The sequence below is a fragment of the Nothobranchius furzeri genome, chromosome 4, assembly GCF_043380555.1.
Source record: "Nothobranchius furzeri strain GRZ-AD chromosome 4, NfurGRZ-RIMD1, whole genome shotgun sequence".
NCBI classification, from domain to species: domain Eukaryota; kingdom Metazoa; phylum Chordata; class Actinopteri; order Cyprinodontiformes; family Nothobranchiidae; genus Nothobranchius; species Nothobranchius furzeri.
The window spans coordinates 82,717,289-82,735,994 of record NC_091744.1 but is presented as its reverse complement, the minus strand read 5'-3'; the positions used below and the strand labels follow the sequence as shown (position 1 = coordinate 82,735,994).

General features: G+C 39.3%; 2 protein-coding genes and 1 long non-coding RNA gene across 3 annotated transcripts in view; 1 reads left to right on the top strand and 2 right to left on the bottom strand.

Moving 5' to 3' along the window:
• Positions 1-1,476, bottom strand: part of ca5a (carbonic anhydrase Va) — a gene marked incomplete in the record, with an annotated part of 18,947 nt that extends 17,471 nt beyond the window's left edge. Inside the window, 1 exon segment of the mRNA XM_070550516.1 lies at positions 1,033-1,476. Coding sequence (XP_070406617.1) covers positions 1,033-1,174 — 142 coding nt within the window.
• LOC107389183 (uncharacterized) overlaps positions 1-12,829 on the top strand; it is a 13,198-nt gene extending 369 nt beyond the window's left edge. The window contains exons 2-4 of the long non-coding RNA XR_008559585.2: positions 4,213-4,299; positions 4,402-4,548; positions 12,695-12,829. This is a non-coding gene — a long non-coding RNA (uncharacterized lncRNA). The remainder of the gene's footprint in view (positions 1-4,212; positions 4,300-4,401; positions 4,549-12,694) is intronic.
• Positions 6,233-18,706, bottom strand: uba2 (ubiquitin-like modifier activating enzyme 2). The gene is made up of 17 exons (XM_015965193.3): positions 18,486-18,706; positions 15,420-15,503; positions 15,274-15,344; positions 15,132-15,196; positions 14,948-15,048; positions 14,673-14,794; positions 14,510-14,577; positions 14,265-14,386; positions 12,730-12,829; positions 12,287-12,438; positions 11,491-11,584; positions 11,273-11,385; positions 10,570-10,725; positions 8,617-8,713; positions 7,935-8,040; positions 7,686-7,828; positions 6,233-6,720 (listed from the first exon to the last, which is right to left on the bottom strand). The coding sequence occupies exons 1-17, from the start codon at positions 18,624-18,626 to the stop codon at positions 6,536-6,538; spliced, it is 1,920 nt and encodes a 639-aa protein (XP_015820679.1). The 5' UTR covers positions 18,627-18,706; the 3' UTR covers positions 6,233-6,535.

The window sequence follows — 18,706 nt, the reverse complement described above, 5'->3', positions numbered from 1 at the left end:
ATAAAATCAAGAGCTAAAATGAGAATTGTAATATAAAAAGTTATATTAAAATAATGTTGATCATAAATCATGGTAGAAAACTGTTTAAAAAGCACGTATAAAGAAAGAATACATTAAATAAAAAAAATAGATAAATAAATAACCTAAGTAATTAAATAATTTAAAAAGTGATAGTTATCAGTTAAAAGCTAAGCTAAAAAGATGAGTCTTGAGCCGGTTTCTAAAAACATGAACATTCTCAGCAGTTATGGAAAATAGATCGTTGTGCACCAGTTTTTATGCTGTTTTGTTAATATTTGATATACCAGGCACTACAGAGTTCAGGGTTAAGTGTTTAAGTCACATGAGTCAGGACAAATAAACCAGAATGAAATGAGGTAGAATTAAAATGCTGAGATTGTTCCCTTCATCAAGTCTTCCAGGGACAGAGTCCACATTTTTATAACAAACTGAAATATCAGGACACTTTCTGTGGAAAACAAGAAAACTAAGACTATTTATTAGATAGATCAAACCAAAAACAGAAATAAAATATCTTAAGTGGTTTAACTTTCTCCCTGAGCCCACTGCACGTGTTAAACATTAACTGTGTTCATCATTGTGCCTTAAACATTGCAAAGCTTAGAGCTCTGGAGAGATTCACATCTGATTGTTTCTGCTTCTTTAATGTTGCAACAGTTACTTAACTAGTGCTGAAGTTGGTGAGCGTGGTTACACCAGCTCAGGTGTGTTTAAACCTCTGTGGTTAGAAACGGACGGAAATGGATCATACAACTGGACTCATAGTAACATTCGGCATGTTTGGTTTATTGCGAAATTGTTGCATATTTGTACGTTTTTAGGTCAGAGGTGATAAGAAGTAGGTAGGTGAAAGAGCATCAAACGGTCAGCATCACGCCCGGAGGCGATGGATGTGTTTTGGTAACACCCGGAGAAGCTTTGTTTACCGTTTTTCGGTAGCGTGTACCCCACAGGCGCCACCAACCCAGCCTGAACAGTTAAGCCTTGGTCTGCAGCTCTCCGTGTACTCACTCTGAGAAAGCACATATTTGCTGGAGCACGCCGCGAGGTTGCATCGTCTGACAGGCGTCACCCGGCGACTCTTGGCGTGTTTGACGAGCTGACGGTGTAGATGAGACACCAGAGGTCGAACTGCCGAGGAGAAAATCACCATTTTGCGATGCCTGTTTGGCTGCACCGCGACGAGCTAGCTTCTAAACTCCGCTGCTGTCAGAAGTTAGCAGTCTGTTCAAAACAACCATCGGCCGGGGGCTTTGTTTTCCGCCTGAACCTTCCTTTGTGTTTGTCTGGGGGCGGGAAATCCGTCGCCACGTAAAGATAAAAGCGAATAACCGTTTATCTGGAAGCCATAGCATAAGTTTGATGTCATTTAACCCGTTTTAGTCGCAGTTTTAGCTGTCCGCGCAGACCCTCGGTGAGGGTTATGCAACTGTCGCGAGCCCGGGGGAGGGGCTACCCGTCTGACCAATCAGAAGACTCCTGTGAGGGGCGAAACCCAAAACTCGGAGCAGCTGGCAATAATAAATAAACATTTATTTATTTGCGTGGACCAAGATAATTAATACAACAAAAATGACATTTATAATGATTAGTTTAAATATTGTTAACACATTATTCTATTTAATGTTATTAATTAATGTAAAGAGGAAATGATGATGATGCCGATGACGTGTCACGATGAAGAAAATTTAAATAAACTCAAAATATAGAAATTAGATTTTATATTATTGGATAAATTAAAGAAATACATAATGTTTGCAGAAAAAAATCAAAAGTTTAGGCAGCAGGTTATCTCAAGACTAACCCGTGGAAGTAAATGCTGTTTTAACCCTGAAATTATGGGGTGCCATTTGTAAAGTCAAACAGTCATAATCTAACAGCAATATTTTTGGTTATTTAGCATATCATAAGAGAAAAAATTGGGATTTCACTTTTTCAAAGTCATTTTTTCCCCATGTTATTCATACATTTATAAATGTTAAAGTTTCCAAATATATATTTAGCTAGCAAGCTACATATTTAATTTAGTTAAATATTTATTTTGCAAACTAAATATTTAGGTCTGATCTAAATATTTAGTTTGTAAAATAAATATTTAATTCACTAACTAAATATTTAATTTACAAATTAAATATTTATTTTGGAACTAAATATTTGATTTGTTAATTAAATATTTATTTTCCGAAAAATTATTTAGATCCCAGCTAAATATTTATTTTCGAGCCAAACATTTAGTTTGCAAAATCAGTATAAATATTTAAGTCTGACCCAAAAATATAAAGTGTGGAGCTAAATAACATCGTGGGAAATAAATATTTAGCTGGTACTTAAACATTTTGCTAATATGCAAATTTGCTTGCCAATAAGCGGAAGTTGATTACCAAAATAAAAGCTGGATCTCGCTAACTTCTTTATAAACTCTTGCTCCGAACCAGAACTGGTTTCATCTCCGGTTCTATTCTTCTGAACATGTCCAACGTGTTGGCTGAAGAAGAATAGAAACAGAGATAAAACAAGTTCTGGTTCAGAGCAAGAGTTTATAAAGAGGTTAGCGAGATCCAGCTTTTATTTTGGTAACAACTTCCGCTTATTGGCAAGCGAATTTGCATAATAACTAAATGTTTAAGTACCAGCTAAATATTTATTTCCCATGATGTTATTTAGCTCCACACTATATTTTATATTTTTGGGTCAGACTTAAATATTTATATTCCAAATACTGATTTTGCAAACTAAATGTTTAGCCCCAAAATAAAAATTCAGCTGGGATCTAAATATTTTTTTGGAAAATAAATATTTAATTTACTAATTAAATATTTAGTTAGTGAATTAAATATTTATTTTACAAACTAAATATTTAGATCAGACCTAAATATTTATTTTGCAAAATAAATATTTGACTATAAATTAAATATTTAGCTTGCTAGCTAAATATATATTTGGAAACTTTAACATTTATAAATGTATGAATAACATGGTGAAAATATGACTTTGAAAAAGTGAACTCCCAATTTTTTCTCTTATGATATGCTAAATAACCAAAAATATTGCTGTTAGATTATGACTGTTTGATTTTACAAATGGCACCCCACATAAACTCAGCAGTTGTTTCTGTTTCTATTCTATTGTAACAGAGGGTTATGTGTGTTCTTTTACATTTAATAAAAAAGGGATATTTTCTGGAAAATTAGGCGCAACCTCTTGGCTCCCTCTGCGGTGTAGTCAACAGCTGAACTTCTAAAATACTTCACAAGAGTCTCAAACATACATAAGTACATCCAAACATCTGAAGCTTTTAAAACATTCGGTAGTTTTGCTCCTGACAGAATTTTGGCCAGAGGGTGGAGACTTTGCTTTGTCCTTATTTGACACGACATACCTGAGACAAACCTTTTATGGTAACCAAAGACTTCAAAAACACGTCAAAACACGATTTGAGCCAGCTGGTTTGCAGACATTCATGTTCTCTAAGGTTCCAACACAGAATGTAAATCGTGTTAAAGTCTGGACTTTGACTGGGCCATTGATTTATTTTTAACAACTGTGTTCCTGGTTGGGGTCATTATCCCATTGCATGACCCTCAGATAACCTTTGAAGACTTTGGTATCTAGAGTTGGTGGGCGCAGACCAAACCCAAACCATCAGCCCTCCACCACTGTGTTGACAGCTGAATGAGTGTTTTGTGCTGAAATGCTTTCACATCCATTTACCTCTGATTAAATCACTAAATGTAACAAATCTGCTAAGTTATTTGTTGAAAACAGATTTGTTACATTTCCCCATACCATTTGTTTTTCTAATTAAATATTTGCATCTGTTTATCCTAAAACTTTATGACGTGTTGAATAAACTAACTTTACAAAAACCTTCATTTGAGGAAGACATTTGATCCAGCCGGAGTCCATATTCAAACTTGTTTACAAGGTGTTGCATCATAAGTACGAAATGGATATTTCACAACCAAGTAAATTTGTGCTGCACGTTCTTTGTTTACAACACGTCAAAAGGTTCAGTATGTTCAGTGAACATGCGTGTGTAAAGGTAAATAAACACGCATCTTTGACCTAGTTTTAAGATGAGTTTCTGGTGATCCGAAGTCTGTTTCAGCTTTAAACATGTTTGAGATTCACTTTTGTTATGTGGTTAATAATTAATTTAAATATGTTTTAATTTCATCTTTATTTATCCAGGAACAGATGAGGAAATCTCCTTTACAACAATGCCAGAGCCAAGATGAGAAACAGTAGTGTGCAAAACAAGCCAGCAAAACCATTTAGGTAAAAAAAATAAAAAAAAAAAAAAGCATTCCAGCTTTGCACTTTTCATTCTAAACTAACAGACAATAAAATGCATCCTCATGGTCATTTCTGATATAACAGACACAACGTTGGATGCTGTGACATACTAGGACTGAGACAGATCCCAGATTTGTTGCTACCGTCTCACTTCTAACACTTTCTACACTTGACAACCCAGATGGGGCAGCACTGATCACGTGGTTCCTAAAGTCGGGTCTGGACCCCACCGTAAGTTTATCTTGAGATGACCCCAGAAATGAAATACAGTTACAAATATTTCCTAAAAGAACATTTTAATTCATATAATGAATGTAAAACCTATAAAAGGCATCACAAACGGACATAAATAGCACAAGTTTTACTCATTCAACCGGTGATTAAGTAGCAAATCATTGCAGCTGTAATTTTGCAGGTCAGAAGCTGCAAAGGCACATTTTCTATTTTAGATATCTCATTGCTCACGTTTGTGGCCTTGATGCTGCACCATCTTTGACTTTTAGACTTTTTTTTAAAATCAGGAAATAGTTTATTAGCAGTGTTCTATGTTGGGACGGCAGTAGCTGAGGAGGTAGAGCGGGTTGTCCAGTAATCAGAAGGTTGCAGGTTTGATCCTGGCTCCGACAAGGGAATACTGCTGTTGTGTCCTTGAGCAAGACACTTATGGGCCTTTCCCATCTGTACCGGGTCGGCCTGGGTCGGATAGCGTAGGTTGTTTACATATCTGGGTGGCCTGGTATTTTTCCGGGCCAACCAAGGCTCATTCTCAGCCCTCTTCTCGAGGGGGTCTGCTTCAGGCCGACCAGGGCCAACACACCCACTGCTGACAGCAAATTCACACCTTCCATTAGAGCAAGCCTCTGATTGGTGGGTAGAATCAGCCCACATGGGCTTAAGGCAAGGATGTGTGGAAACAACCGGGCGACCCGGTACAGATGGGAATGGCCCTTTAACCTGCCTTACCTGCTGGTGGTGGTTGGAGGAACCAGTGGCGCCATTGTTCAGCAGGACTCGCCCGTCAGTGGCAGCTGTGGCTACACTGTAGCTCATCCCCACCAGCGTGTGAATGAGTGATAGTTGTGAAGTGCCTGGGGGGGGGGTGTAGAACCCTAAGGAGGTGCTATACAAATACAGGCCATTTACTACATAACCTCATTCATAACTTAAGAAAACAGCCCTTTGTTCTTCTCTAACAATGGAGAAAGCAGATTAAATCTTTTCGGGTGAAACGTCTTTATTTTGTTTTAACTGGGCAGCAAGTTTAAAATGGAAAATTTCCAAAGGGCTTATAATCCCGGAATGTTTCGTGGTCTTACCGCCTGTGAAATCCCACAAAACGTTACGTCACAAAGACAAATCTGACGGGACAAAAAGCCTCTGAAAGTGCTGCGTTTATTACCTTCGACACATTGGTCCAAAAGCTCTCTCAAGTCCGATCACAATGAAATATGGAACTCTGGACAAACATGGTGCTCTGCTGCAGGTGGACGAGCCAGAACGACCTTGTCTAACCGCTCCTGGGTCGCTTTTCACTTAACTCGATTTTGCTCCCATTGAGACGAGTTTAGGAAACTACTGTAACAAGTTCAATGACACAAAGCTGCCAGAACCCAACATGTGCCTTTTGAGCCATCTGATAGTCAGCGCTGTTCCAAAGGGAGCCATGTTGGTTCCTCTCAAGCTGTTATGGATTCTGATTCCTGACCGACCGGTGATCTGCAGAAAAACCTCCCAACTGTAAACAGGAGGCAGCACACCAACACCTCTTGGCACAAACTGACCAAAACCGAACGGACTCTGGATCTCAGAGCATGACTACAAACTCACGATTTCGTCTGTATGTTTACAAATGATGCTTTAAAACCTCAAACCTTTGTAACTTTTTAAAAATAAAAGAAAAACACGACACCCCAACTTGTGTAGCATGAGAAATGCAGCACATTTATAAAAAAATACAAAAGCACTTTTTTTAACCATCAAGAGATGCTTTTTCAGGACTGTAAATGAATAAAAATAAAAGAAACTCGCCGCATTTATCAAAACCTTGTAAATGCAGAACCTATTTACAGTATCACACCGGAAAGTGAGCATCAAAGCACTAAAACGTCGATGTGGGAGGAAATTGTTCTTCATTAAACAGGTGTCTTGTTTCAGCCTAATGTCTGACTGGAGTCGATACACGTTCCGAAAAGTCCTTCAGACAGAACCGAGAGGGTCGCTAGTCCAGAGCGACGATGTCATCTTCGTCGTCGGCTGCATCAGATTGGTCCGTCCGTGGGCGTTTGGCGGAGGACTCGCCAGTCTCTGAGTACTTCCTCTTGGTGCCGGTCGCCACGGCTGCAGAGTTAGATGCTGCCACTTCCTCCTCGTCAGAGTCGACGATCATGAGGTCATCGTCTTCAGCTGCAGATAAAAGAAGATACGGATTTATTATAAAAAAAAGATGGACTGAACATAAAACAGTAATGTTTTACCGTTTAAAATGATCTCGTCCAGCATTTTTTCTGTACAGGACAGATAAATGGGGACGGGATCGAAGCCGTGTCCCAGATCTAATCATTTCTCCAACAACACCATACGTTTATTAAAAGCTCAGCTGAACCAGAACCGGCAATCTAATGTGGCAGCCAGGGTGGTGATGGCTTCAAAGACCACTGGACCAAATATCACGTAAGTCTAAAATACCCGACCCTGATAACAAAAGCATGAACCCAGGGTATCTGCAGGTTTAAGGGAGCCAAATTTAAGACTTTTTAAGACCACTTAGACCAAATTTAAGCTATTTTTAAAATTAAATTTAAGCTTCAATTTACAGCTATTGCCTGGAACCGGTGCTAACCACGTTGCGAACATGGGATTAGTTACCATTAAACTTGCACTTCCCCATGGCGTAAGCTCCCACTAGCTTAACCAGCTAACGTGCTCGTCTAAAAATAGCCCCCTTTCACAACCAACTGAATGTGTACGGTTCCGCTTACGGCAACATCGTACACAAAAAATGCGGAACACGAACTAGAAATTCACGAAAATTTTATAAAAATAAAATAATCTTGTTTATTGGGTCTTTGAAAATTTAAGACCTTTGGAAACTGTATTTAAGTATTATTTGTAATTTTTAAGGCCTTAAATTTGGAAAAGCTAATTTAAGACTTTTTAAGGACCCGCGGATACCCTGGAACCAGACGTGCAGCACAGTTCTACACTGGGAATATACGGTTCCCAGTTATTTTTATTACATCAAAAACACTACGTCCAACTGGACGTTCCAGCAGCATAACGATCAAACCCAACGAACTAAACCCACCAAGGAAAGATGTCATCAGATACAAATTAATTTTTTGTACTTAACGGACGGAGATGATGCCGACCTTTAGAGGACGTGGACGGCTGGGCGGAGTCTTTGTTACCATTGGTGATGCTGTTTACTTCCTCCTGGTTACTCTGAGGGGGCGGAGCTTTGTCTGGAGCCTCACCAATCACCTCGAACTCCACATCCCTCTCGAGCTCCTCGCTGTCAATCAGAACACGTCCATAGTTTCAATTCAGTCTGAGGTTATAAGCTCAAAAGAGAGGCAGATTCTACTCGTGTGTGTGTGCGCGTGTTCAGAAAAACATACGTGTGCAGCACATTAACGAGGAGTGTGTAATCTTGCAGGAAGTCGTCAGATTGAAGGCGGCTGCCGTTACGAATCCCAAAGTCAGAAAGAAATTTGTTGTTGTTTGCTAGAAAAAAGAAAGATTATTTAGTGGGAAATGTGTCGTTCAGCTCAGTCACAAACAATAAATAATGATCAATATTATAAACACAAAACAAACGAGCTTTGAATCAATCTTTAAGTAAAACGGTTTTATTTGAAATAAGAAAAATAAATTTCTAAAGTGTTTTTATTAAACGCAGGACCACAAAGCTGAAAGAGCACCCCCTTCTGTTCGGTTGAGTCATTACAATTACCACATGCAACTTTTCCAAATAATTAAATCAGCATCGTTTCTGTTTTTGATCCTGTCCAGCTGGTCCTGCTCCTCTTATCCTCTACTGTTACAAAATGTGCTATGAAAGTTCAAAAGGCACAACAGTTTAACTATAAATGCATTTTTGCTAAGAGCTAACTCACATTAGCAACAACAGATCCTCTATGATGATTTTTTTTAAATACAGAAACATTTTTTCAAGCTATTCAGAAAATAGGGAACTCTCTTACACGTCATTTACATTTCAGGATAAAATGGATTTGTCCAAATTAGAAATTAGCAGAAATAAAACATTTAAAACGCACAGACGTGTTACTATTTCCCTACCTTCCGTCTCTCCCTCCTCTGAGGAGATCAGGATGGTTCCTTTTCCATCTTCTATCTGAACATCTGGAGCAACCATCCCAAACCTCTCCTTCAGGATCTGAACAAAACAAGCGTGTGGTCAAAAAGGGCCTCAGCTCACCCCCATATGGCACCAGTTAGAGACACCAGAGCGTTTACAGCTCTGTCCTGCTGCAGCTAACCTGTTCAGTATGAAGTCATGGTTCGTTCATCGTGTTCAGGTTTGTTAAAAACTACCACCAAACTGTAGGGTTGGACATTGTTTGATTTTGAACGATTCCAATTCCTTGTTTCAATTCCGGTTCCTATCGATTCCCGATACAGATTCTTTCAAGACATGACATGTGTTACCTGAGCCAGCTAACCACAGGTCCTACTTGATGAAATAATATTAACTTCAACATGAATTTTAATTCTGTGAACAACAACATCACCTTCATTTAGACAAAAACATGTTTTGGAGAAAAAAAGAAAAAGACTTGCAGCACAACCAGTGTGTTTGTTTCTGACCACAACCAAAGTCTGGAAGAAGTATACATATCTACACACACACATATATATATATATATATATATGAGAGGCTAAATGTCTCCAACATATCCAGAAACGTCCAGCTGTTTTCAGCTGAAACTCTCAGGATGATCATGTCCAGGATGACTGAGAGCTACACCTCCAAGCTGCAGCAGCGTTCAGTCAGAACAGGAACTTAAACGTAGCTGCTGTCAGTAACAATCTAACAGATTTTAAACATTAAAACTCAACAGAAATAGTTCAGAAAGGAAATTAAAACAGGGTATCTGCAGGTTTATGGGTGCCGAATTTAAGACTTTTTAAGACCTTTTTTAAGGCCACTTTGACCAAATTGAAGCTATTTTTAAAAATATATTTAAGCTATAATTTCCAGCTATTGCCTGGAACCGGTGCTAACCACGTTGCAAACGTGGGATTAGCCATCCAGTTACCATTAAACTTCCCCATGGCGCAAGCTCCCACTAGCTTAATCAGCTAACGTGCTCATCTAAAAATAGCCCCCTTTCACAACCAACTGAATGTGTACGGTTCCGCTTACGCCAGTATCATACACAAAAAAAAAATCCTGAACACTAACTAGAAACTCATGAAATCTTGTTTATTGGGTCTTTGGTAATTTAAGACCTTTGGAAACTGGATTTAAGGATTATTTTTCATTTTTACGGATTTTTAAGGCCTTAAATTTGGAAAAGCAAATTTAAGACTTTTTAAGGACCCACGGATACCCTGTAAAATATTATTTATTATTATATCTATTGTGGCAGAAGCTGGTGTGGTCCACCACAGAGAAGGGTTAGGGTTAGCTAGCATGATGACTTTAATTATTCTTCAGCCTTCTGACGCTCAGCTCACACACACACACACACACACACACACACACACACACACACACACGAGTGTTGGTGAGCGGCTGCGTCTGACTGCTGACGCTCCGTGTGTTTTTATTTCTGCAGTGAGACAAACTCACCTCACACCGTCCAGAGTTTGTTCTTTAAAGCTTCTATTAAACCCACCGTGTTGACGTAGTTAACACGTTTCCTCTAAGCTGCAGGAGTTAAAGTTTACATTACGGAGTAAAAGTTCGGCAGACGCGTTTGTTTATATTTGGCCGCTGCGCGCCGGGTGGGGGAAGGGAGGGGGGACTTGGTGCTGCACACAGACAGCTGGTGTGATCGGCTCTGAAAAGCGTCGATCACAATTTGCAGATTGCGTTTATTTTTCACGGAGATCGGCCACGGATCCCTCTTCCGGTCGGCATTCTAGGAATCGAAACTAGGAATCAAAATAAAAAACTTTGAAAGATTCTGGGAAAAATGAACAGTTGGAACCGGTTCCAATCGATGCTCGATGGTCCATGCCCAACCCGACCCAACTGTGACCCATGCTCAGGTGCAGTATCTTTACCCTGTCCTGCAGAGACAAAACCGTCGTTTTCTGGACGTTAAGCTTGACGGTGACTTCGGGTTTGCTGACGCAGACGTAGCAGTTAGCGCTGGGTGGGTCCAGGACGCACGGAACCAGTAGCTTCTTTCTGAGGTTGGGACACTTATTCAGAAAGACCTGAAGAAAGAAAATTTAAAAAATCAGATATCAGAGAAGTCTGATGATCATTCAAACAAATATTTACTTAAACTGTTTAGACGCTGATTGAGTTCAGCATCATCCAGGATCATGACAGCTTCATTTTCTGCAGAAATGTGCTGGCAAAGTGTGTAGACCAGCTGAAAGTATACTTAACTTGATGATCCGTTTTATAGGGGTAACCCTTTTTTATATAATTTCACACACATGTGAGCCTACAAAATAGACATAATCTAGAGGCGTCAGGATTAGTGGGCCAGATTGAAGGCAGCAGAAAAGCCTCAAACACAGTAATTAGCGTGTTCAATGTATCGGAGGAGACGCAACGCTAATGTTGTTCAGCTCGTTTGCTGCATTTCTGGTTTGTGCTCCTGCAACACTTCCAGAACAGTTTAGGCCAGACTTCGGGACGAAATCATATCTAGAACCTGAAGCAGCATCTAAAAACACCCAGAGTTAAAAACAAAACCTCCCATTCTGGGTCAGAACATAACATCACTGAACACACGGAGGCTGCTGGACGAACCGTGCGACATGTTTCCATCTCCCCAGAGAGGATCTTCAACCCCTCCAGAACAATCAGCCCTGCAATAACAGCGTTGGTGGTGGCGATAGCTGGGATGATGTTTCCTGCCATCGCTGAAAGATGAACAGTTTATTTAGATTCAAACCACTCGTTCCAGATTCATGTCAATAAAATGTTAACAGTTCATTCCAAAAGCAGGAAAGCTGGGAAACACCTACACTTTACATCGAAGCGACTCTTCATGTTCATGCTGAAGACGTGCATCCGTAGGTTTGCTGCTGCAGTGACAAAGTCCATGGCCGGAGGGTCGTCCTGACATCACGAGAGGAGGACAGGAATTATTTCACACCATCAGTCGTTTTAAAAGTGAGCCTTCATCACTATAGCTAGAGAAAATACTAAACTCTGCCCCTCTGATGCACGTAGAAAGTCCAGGAAACCAAGTATTTATTAAAATAATAAGAAAACGATGATTATATATAAATATACATATACATATATATATATATATATATATATATATATTTATATATATATATATACACACACACACACACACACACATACATATGTGTATATGTATGTGTGTGTGTGTGTGTGTATATATGTATGTATATACATACATATATACACACACACATATATATACAAATATATATATATATATATACACACACACACACATACATGTATATATAAACATATAAACACACACACATATATAAATATACACACACAAATATATATATATATATATATATATACACACACACATTTATATATATATATATATATGTATATATACAAATATATATATACACACACACATATATATGTATATACATGTATATATATATGTACACACACACACACACACACACACACACACACACACACACACGCACACATATATATATATATATATATATAAAACAACAAAACATTAAAAACAATTAATGAAACAAAACAGGTAAAAACAAATAGAACAAATAAAAAAGCTAAAAAGTTCTTTACCTTGTCCCAAACAAGCTCAGCATCATCGCCCTTCTCCTGCAGCTGTGAGCTGAGAGTTTCCACGCTGTCCTGAAACATCTGACAGTAACCCCAAACATCCAGAACCTTCTGGTCTTTCAGGCCTGAAGCCGGCGCCTCCTCATTGGGACTAACTGGATAAAAAAATCACAAACAAACCCACAAAAACAATCAGCGGCTGAATTAACCAGGACTCATCAGAAGGGTGTCACTGAAGCTAAACCCTTCAGGCAGTTTTAGGTGGAAAATGTAAAGAAGACAGATTTTACTAATTTTTTCGGGCTATAAATTCAAAGTTATTTTGTTTTTACACCAGAGAGAAAACAATTTTGATTCTAGACTGAAATGATCTTTTTTATTTGACTGTTTTTTAAATTTTAATCCAACCAGGAAAAGCTTCAAAGCTCTGGGATTCCTAGTCTCACCGTTGCCCTCCAGCTGCTGCCAGTCCAGAGGTGTTGGGGCTTTTCTCTTCTTCCACAGCTTGTCCATGGTCAGCAGGTACATGATGTCATCTTTGAAAAGCTGAGGAGAGCCAATCACAGTCAAGCATGTAATTGCAGCTCTGTGCTGAAATCACGACAAAGCAGCACCTACTAAATCAAATACGTAAAAAATAAAAAGCTTTGTTCTTAAGTGGTAAACTGCAGCATAAAGATGAGGTTAAAGCAGCCTGTTTTTAAAATTACAGTTACTCAAAAACAGTTAAATTACACATGAATTCAGAGTCTTTAGAGAAAATTGATCATGTTTCCTGTTGTCATCAACAATCTAATTAAATATTTTGAAGATATATTGCACCCTTAAGTGAAATTTTGTCTATTTCCGTATCCCCCCCCACCCCGAGTTAGACAAGCAAGAAAAAAGCATGTTCTGGTCGCAGTCTCCCTGGGGTCCCTGTGCTCTGGGGCAGCTCCTGGATCTCTGGGACTTGGAGCTCCCTCCGTCTCCTACACATCTTTGGGGGGCAGATCTGTGGCCCCTCACACTCTCTATTGGACGCTCCTATAGAGAAACCTTACATATACAAGCGTGTGTACGCACACAGGTGCTCACATGTCATAAGTATGGACTTGGGCACGTTCAACACGTCTTAAGGCTGTGGTTGGCACTAAATGCACTACGATTTATTATCGTATGATTGTTCAGTTAAACAATGTTGATTTTACAATTCTTCATCAAGTTGACAAAGTGATAGCTTGCTCCTGTTGTATTGTTGTGTGTCCCTTTTCTGCAGGCCTAGAAGCAGACTATTGTTCATCATTGATTGTTTATCACACAAAATGCTAGTTCCTGCTATTCACTTCCATTGTTTATGCTAAGATAAAGCAGACAGACGGCTGCCAGACCAGGAGAATTACTGCGCTGGTAACAAAAACCTTTTTTCTCAGTTATCCAACTCTGGGGAATACAGAAATAGCATTTAAAGAGCAAGTCACCCCCGAATCAACTATTTTTTCGGATAAAACGCGTGCCTAATCGTGCTGCAGACACGTGTAGTCAATAGCCTTGCACTTTAGTTAAAATTTTAATTTTCTGCCTAAAACTGTGTTGTGCCGTTAGGTCAGGTAAAACTGCACTGCATTTGAATTTAAATCTGCCATCGCTATTGGCTAAGAGGTACCATATGATGTCACAATGTCGTTGTGAGCCTGTGTGTGTGTGTGTGTATTTGTTTGCGGCTCCGCCCTCTCTGTCTGCTAGGCAACAGCATTTGTTTCATTTTTCAAACAGGAAGTGGGAGTTGAGTAAGAATCTGGTAGGGGGTGACTTGCTCTTTAAAAACTACATTATGCTCACGATTCATGTCCTTTGGCAGTTGAGATGACTTAAAACTGAGAACATGAACATAAGAAGCAGCATCCTGTAACTTTGATTATTCATCTAAAATAGAACAAACTTCAAATATGTTTTGGTTTTGCAGCAGATGAAAGATACACAACAGATTTGTGTTTGGTACCTTGTTGAATAGTTTGATTGGGTCGTATCCGGTGGATCGGGCCCATACTTTGGTGGAAACTCGTTTGATGTCTCCATCTTTTTCCGAAACTGCAGCACGAGCCGCCGTGTCTTCAGGATTCCCTGTTTAAAGACAACACACAGCACAGGGCTGATGGAGATGCTTTATTTCCTTCTTTGTTTTTTGTTGTTGTGTGAAGTCAAAGCTGATTGTATAAATTGCTAAAGCTCTGAGCTCTAACTCACATGCAGCCTCTGGGTCTGCGGTGTCCGGGGACACTTCTTGATCAGCGTCCTCCTCTCCAAACAGTTGACTAAGAGCACAAAATTCATCGTGAAACTGATGACAGGAAACTGCGCGGCATTTGCTGCAGTTATGATAAAAAACACGACGAAACAGAAGGCTCACTTGAAGAGATACTTGGCCCAAACGATGCAGTGAATGGGCTCAGAGGGCGTGTTCCTGATGGTGCATCCTGGGAAGGTCTTCTGGGCGGGCTTTGGTTGACACTCGTAGCATTCAGTCAACCCCTGAAGGTGGAGGATACAATAAAGTATTAAAAGTAAAAGTCTAGCAACACATTTACTGTAGTCAGATTAAATTACATACAAATCTACATGTTTAAACATTTAATAAATAATAATTTAGTAGATTTTTGACAGAAAAAGACATGCATCTGGTACCTTTTTGATGACAGTAACTTGTCCCAGGTATCCAGCACTGCCGCTCTCAATCAGAGGGATATCAGCTGCCAAGCACATCCTGTTTACATGGTTACGAGCAGCTGGGAAGAAGAATTTTTATTGAAATCATCTGAAGGCAGATCGGTGTCAGAAAAGTCTAAATGGTCTGGTGATTTGTGGATACCTCTGTTATCCAGAGCATTCATCACAAGCATGAACTTCCTGAAGAACTCCACATTATAATCAGGGCTGTTGAGAGGAGAATAAAGTCAACTGTGGTAAGTGTGTTTCCCGCTTTACACAACAGGGCGTGCTAATGAGCTCACTTGGTGATGCTGTCGTGGTAAGCTGTGATGCTTGCACTGGGGCAGAACTGCAGGGCACTTTCTTTTGCCACCTAGAAATCATTATAACCAAAAAACATGAATTCGTTTAAAATAAGAGGTTAAACTAAACTTCAGAGCATACAAACCTGCGCTTTAGATTTGCCAACATGTTTCTTTTGAAAGAGGAATTGACGGTTCAAATTGCTCACGTCAATTGTGTCCAAGTCGATCTGCAGAAATCAAAAATAAGATAAAACATTTGTAACAGAGCTCATCTGCAAAACTCATTTTGATCAAATATTCAGTGCAAAGCTGCAATATTTTGGTTATTAGAAAACGTGATAGGTTTCAGGCAGAATAACAAAGAAACCATCCGAGTTGTGTGACTTAAGTTACATAAGATTGACCGTTTGAGTGAAAACTCTCTATGGTTTTGATAAACTGCCACTAGCACAAAAACTCAACTCCAGTCGTAGTTGTGACTAGAGAAATGCAACAACACTTCCTCTCCAGCCCAAAGGTCATCATCGCTGCAGTTTGCCTAACTTGATAGTTTCATTTATTCATGTCAATGAAACAAACAAGAACTTATTTAACTTGTCTTTTAAAGCTTAAACATCTTCATTAGGGACGTCCCGATTCAACCGTTTTCACTTCCAATACGATACCAATATTGCTTCAGTATTGACCTACACTGATAACAATCTGATATATCAGCACAAATCATACGTACTTTTACCTATTTTGTAGTGTGGAATGTTTAAAAAGGCTTGATCAGGTGATTTTACTGAAACAGAAAACAAAAACCAGCAACAGCAAGTACAGGGTATCTGCAGGTTTAAGGGAGCCAAATTTAAGACTTTTAAGACCGTTTTTAAGGCCACTTTGACCAAATTTAAGCTATTTTTTAAAATTAAATTTAAACTATAATGTCCAGCAATTGCCTGGAACCAGTGCTAACCACATCGCGAGCGTGGGATTAGCCATCCAGTTACCATAAAAGTTGCATGTCCCCATGGCGCAAGCTCCCACTAGCTTAACCAGCTAATGTGCTTATCTTAAAACAGCCCCCTTTCACAACCAACTGAATGTGTATGGTTCCGCTTACACCAACATCATACACAAAAAATGCTGAACACTAGAAATTCATGAAAATTTTATAGAAATAAAAGAATCTTGTTTATTGGGTCTTTGGTAATTTAAGACCTTTGGAAACTGTATTTAAGGATTATTTGTCATTTTTACGGATTTTTAAGGCCTTAAATTTGGAAAAGCAAATTTAAGACTTTTTAAGGACCCGCGGATACCCTGAAGTATAAAAAACTGACCAATTTTTTATTAACCTTTGGTTGCATAAATGTGAACAGCTGAGGTCAGGGACATAAGGAAAACAACACAATATTGTTCATTGACCAACTGCTATTCAATTCAAGTTTAGTTATATAGCGCCAAATCACGACAAGCGTCGTCTCAAGGCACTTCACATAATAAACATTCCAGTACAGGTCAGTTTGTTAAGCCAATCAGAAAAAAAGTTTCCTATATAAGGAACCCAGCAAATTGCATCGACTTTACAGCAATCTTCATACTAAGCAAGCATGCAGCGACAGTGGAGAGGAAAACTCCCTTTTAACAGGAAGAAACCTCCAGAGGACCCTGGATCAGTATAAGCAGCCATCCGCCACGACTCACACTACAAGTTGTGTCTAAACTTTTAATTTAAGACGCAGAGAAAATCCTTCTGCAGTGTTTTGTGATCCTGCTTCAAACGCACCATGAGGTTGGACGTATCAATCTTCCTCGGTTCTGTTCCACCACGGGAAACTTGTGCATGACAAGTGTTGCACTCAGCCAAACTGTCTTTTTCGGACTTTATCGAAAAATACAACCACATGGCCGACATTGTTCCTAGCTACTTTGCTAGCACACACTGTTCTGATTATGTGGAATGTGCATGCTGGAGCTGGGCGCTGATGGATAGAATTGCTGGAATGGAATTTAAAGCGGAACGTATTGCTAATATCAGAGAATTTTGATGAAGTCGATATAATCCGATAGTTTTTTTGGGCTGATATCAACATCGGAATGGGACATCTTCATGATCATGTATAATTCAGTAAATTATTTGGCATACCATTAGCAAAGCATACAATTCAAAAGACTAAAACCGTGTGGCACTGCGGACAACTAAACCAAAACCTGATTATTCTCTGCTGCTAAACTGGTGTATTCAGACAGGTAGACTTAGCTGCGAGGTGAAGACTTAAATCCCCAGCCCCAACAGCAGGGCTCTTAATTAGAATTCAAATAATAGCATAAATTAATAATCAGTTTTTGTCGGTACTTTTTAAATTTGAAATGCTTTTTTAAGTCTTTGTGATTTCAGAATAATTTAAAGTCTTTAAAGCAGACCCTCCAGAGGTCACCTCACCAGAGGCTGTTCACACCTATTTTACCCTCGAATCTCTGGGGGTTTCCTCCTTTTAAACTGCCGCACCTCAACTCTCTGCTTTAATGTTGCATTGATTCTTTTTCAAAAATCTAAACACTTTATCTTGTCATAATGTGTTTAAGTTTTAAATAACTATCCATTTGTTTACTCTTCATTTTTGGTAGGACTATTTTGTTCTTTGACAAAGCTCTTTGCTACTAAACCCACGAACCTGAAGTAATCAGGAACATGCGGATTGAAGTTCTAAAACAATTTTCTGTAATTCATGAGTTTTGGGAATTTGACTGTAATCTCTAGAACGGCAATAAATGATAATCATATTTAATCCTCTCCAAACCATTGCTCTCCTGCTGATAAATGCAGTTGTTTATTTATTTAAACCTCATTCTCAGACTGTGGTGTAACGTTTATTGTAGCCAGTAATATATTTGCTCATTTCAATGACCCAGTAGGCTGAAAACAGAGAAACTACGGTCCAGGTGATCGAACCCATCCCACCGGTCAATGAGCTGCACACAAACTAGCTAACTTAGCAGTGATAATGGCGCCAAATATTGCTGTTTAAAATTGAAAGGTTAAACATTTTAGTAATAAAATCTACTCTGTGGGACGAAGCACTTAGCAATACAGACACCACCACCATCATCATTTTTAATATCTCTGAAGGCCACGTCTAAGCGATTAGTCCAAGGCCACACAAAGACCTAGCTAGCATTCTAGCCGGCTCTCTGACGCTAACACAAATATAAACGTAACGGACCACTTCGATGTTCTTAAAGCCGGTTAGCACCAGGTTCTTCAGCAGCTCGCAGCCGATTCCACCTGCTCCAACTACCAGAACCTTGCAGGTGGACAGGGAGTCGGCCAACTCTTTTCGAAGGGATCCCACCAGTTGGACCATGTTGATCTGCTAAGGACAGAGAAACCTGCAGCGTCGGCGAGCTAGCAGCTAACAGTTAGCTACGCTTTCTTCTGCTTAAG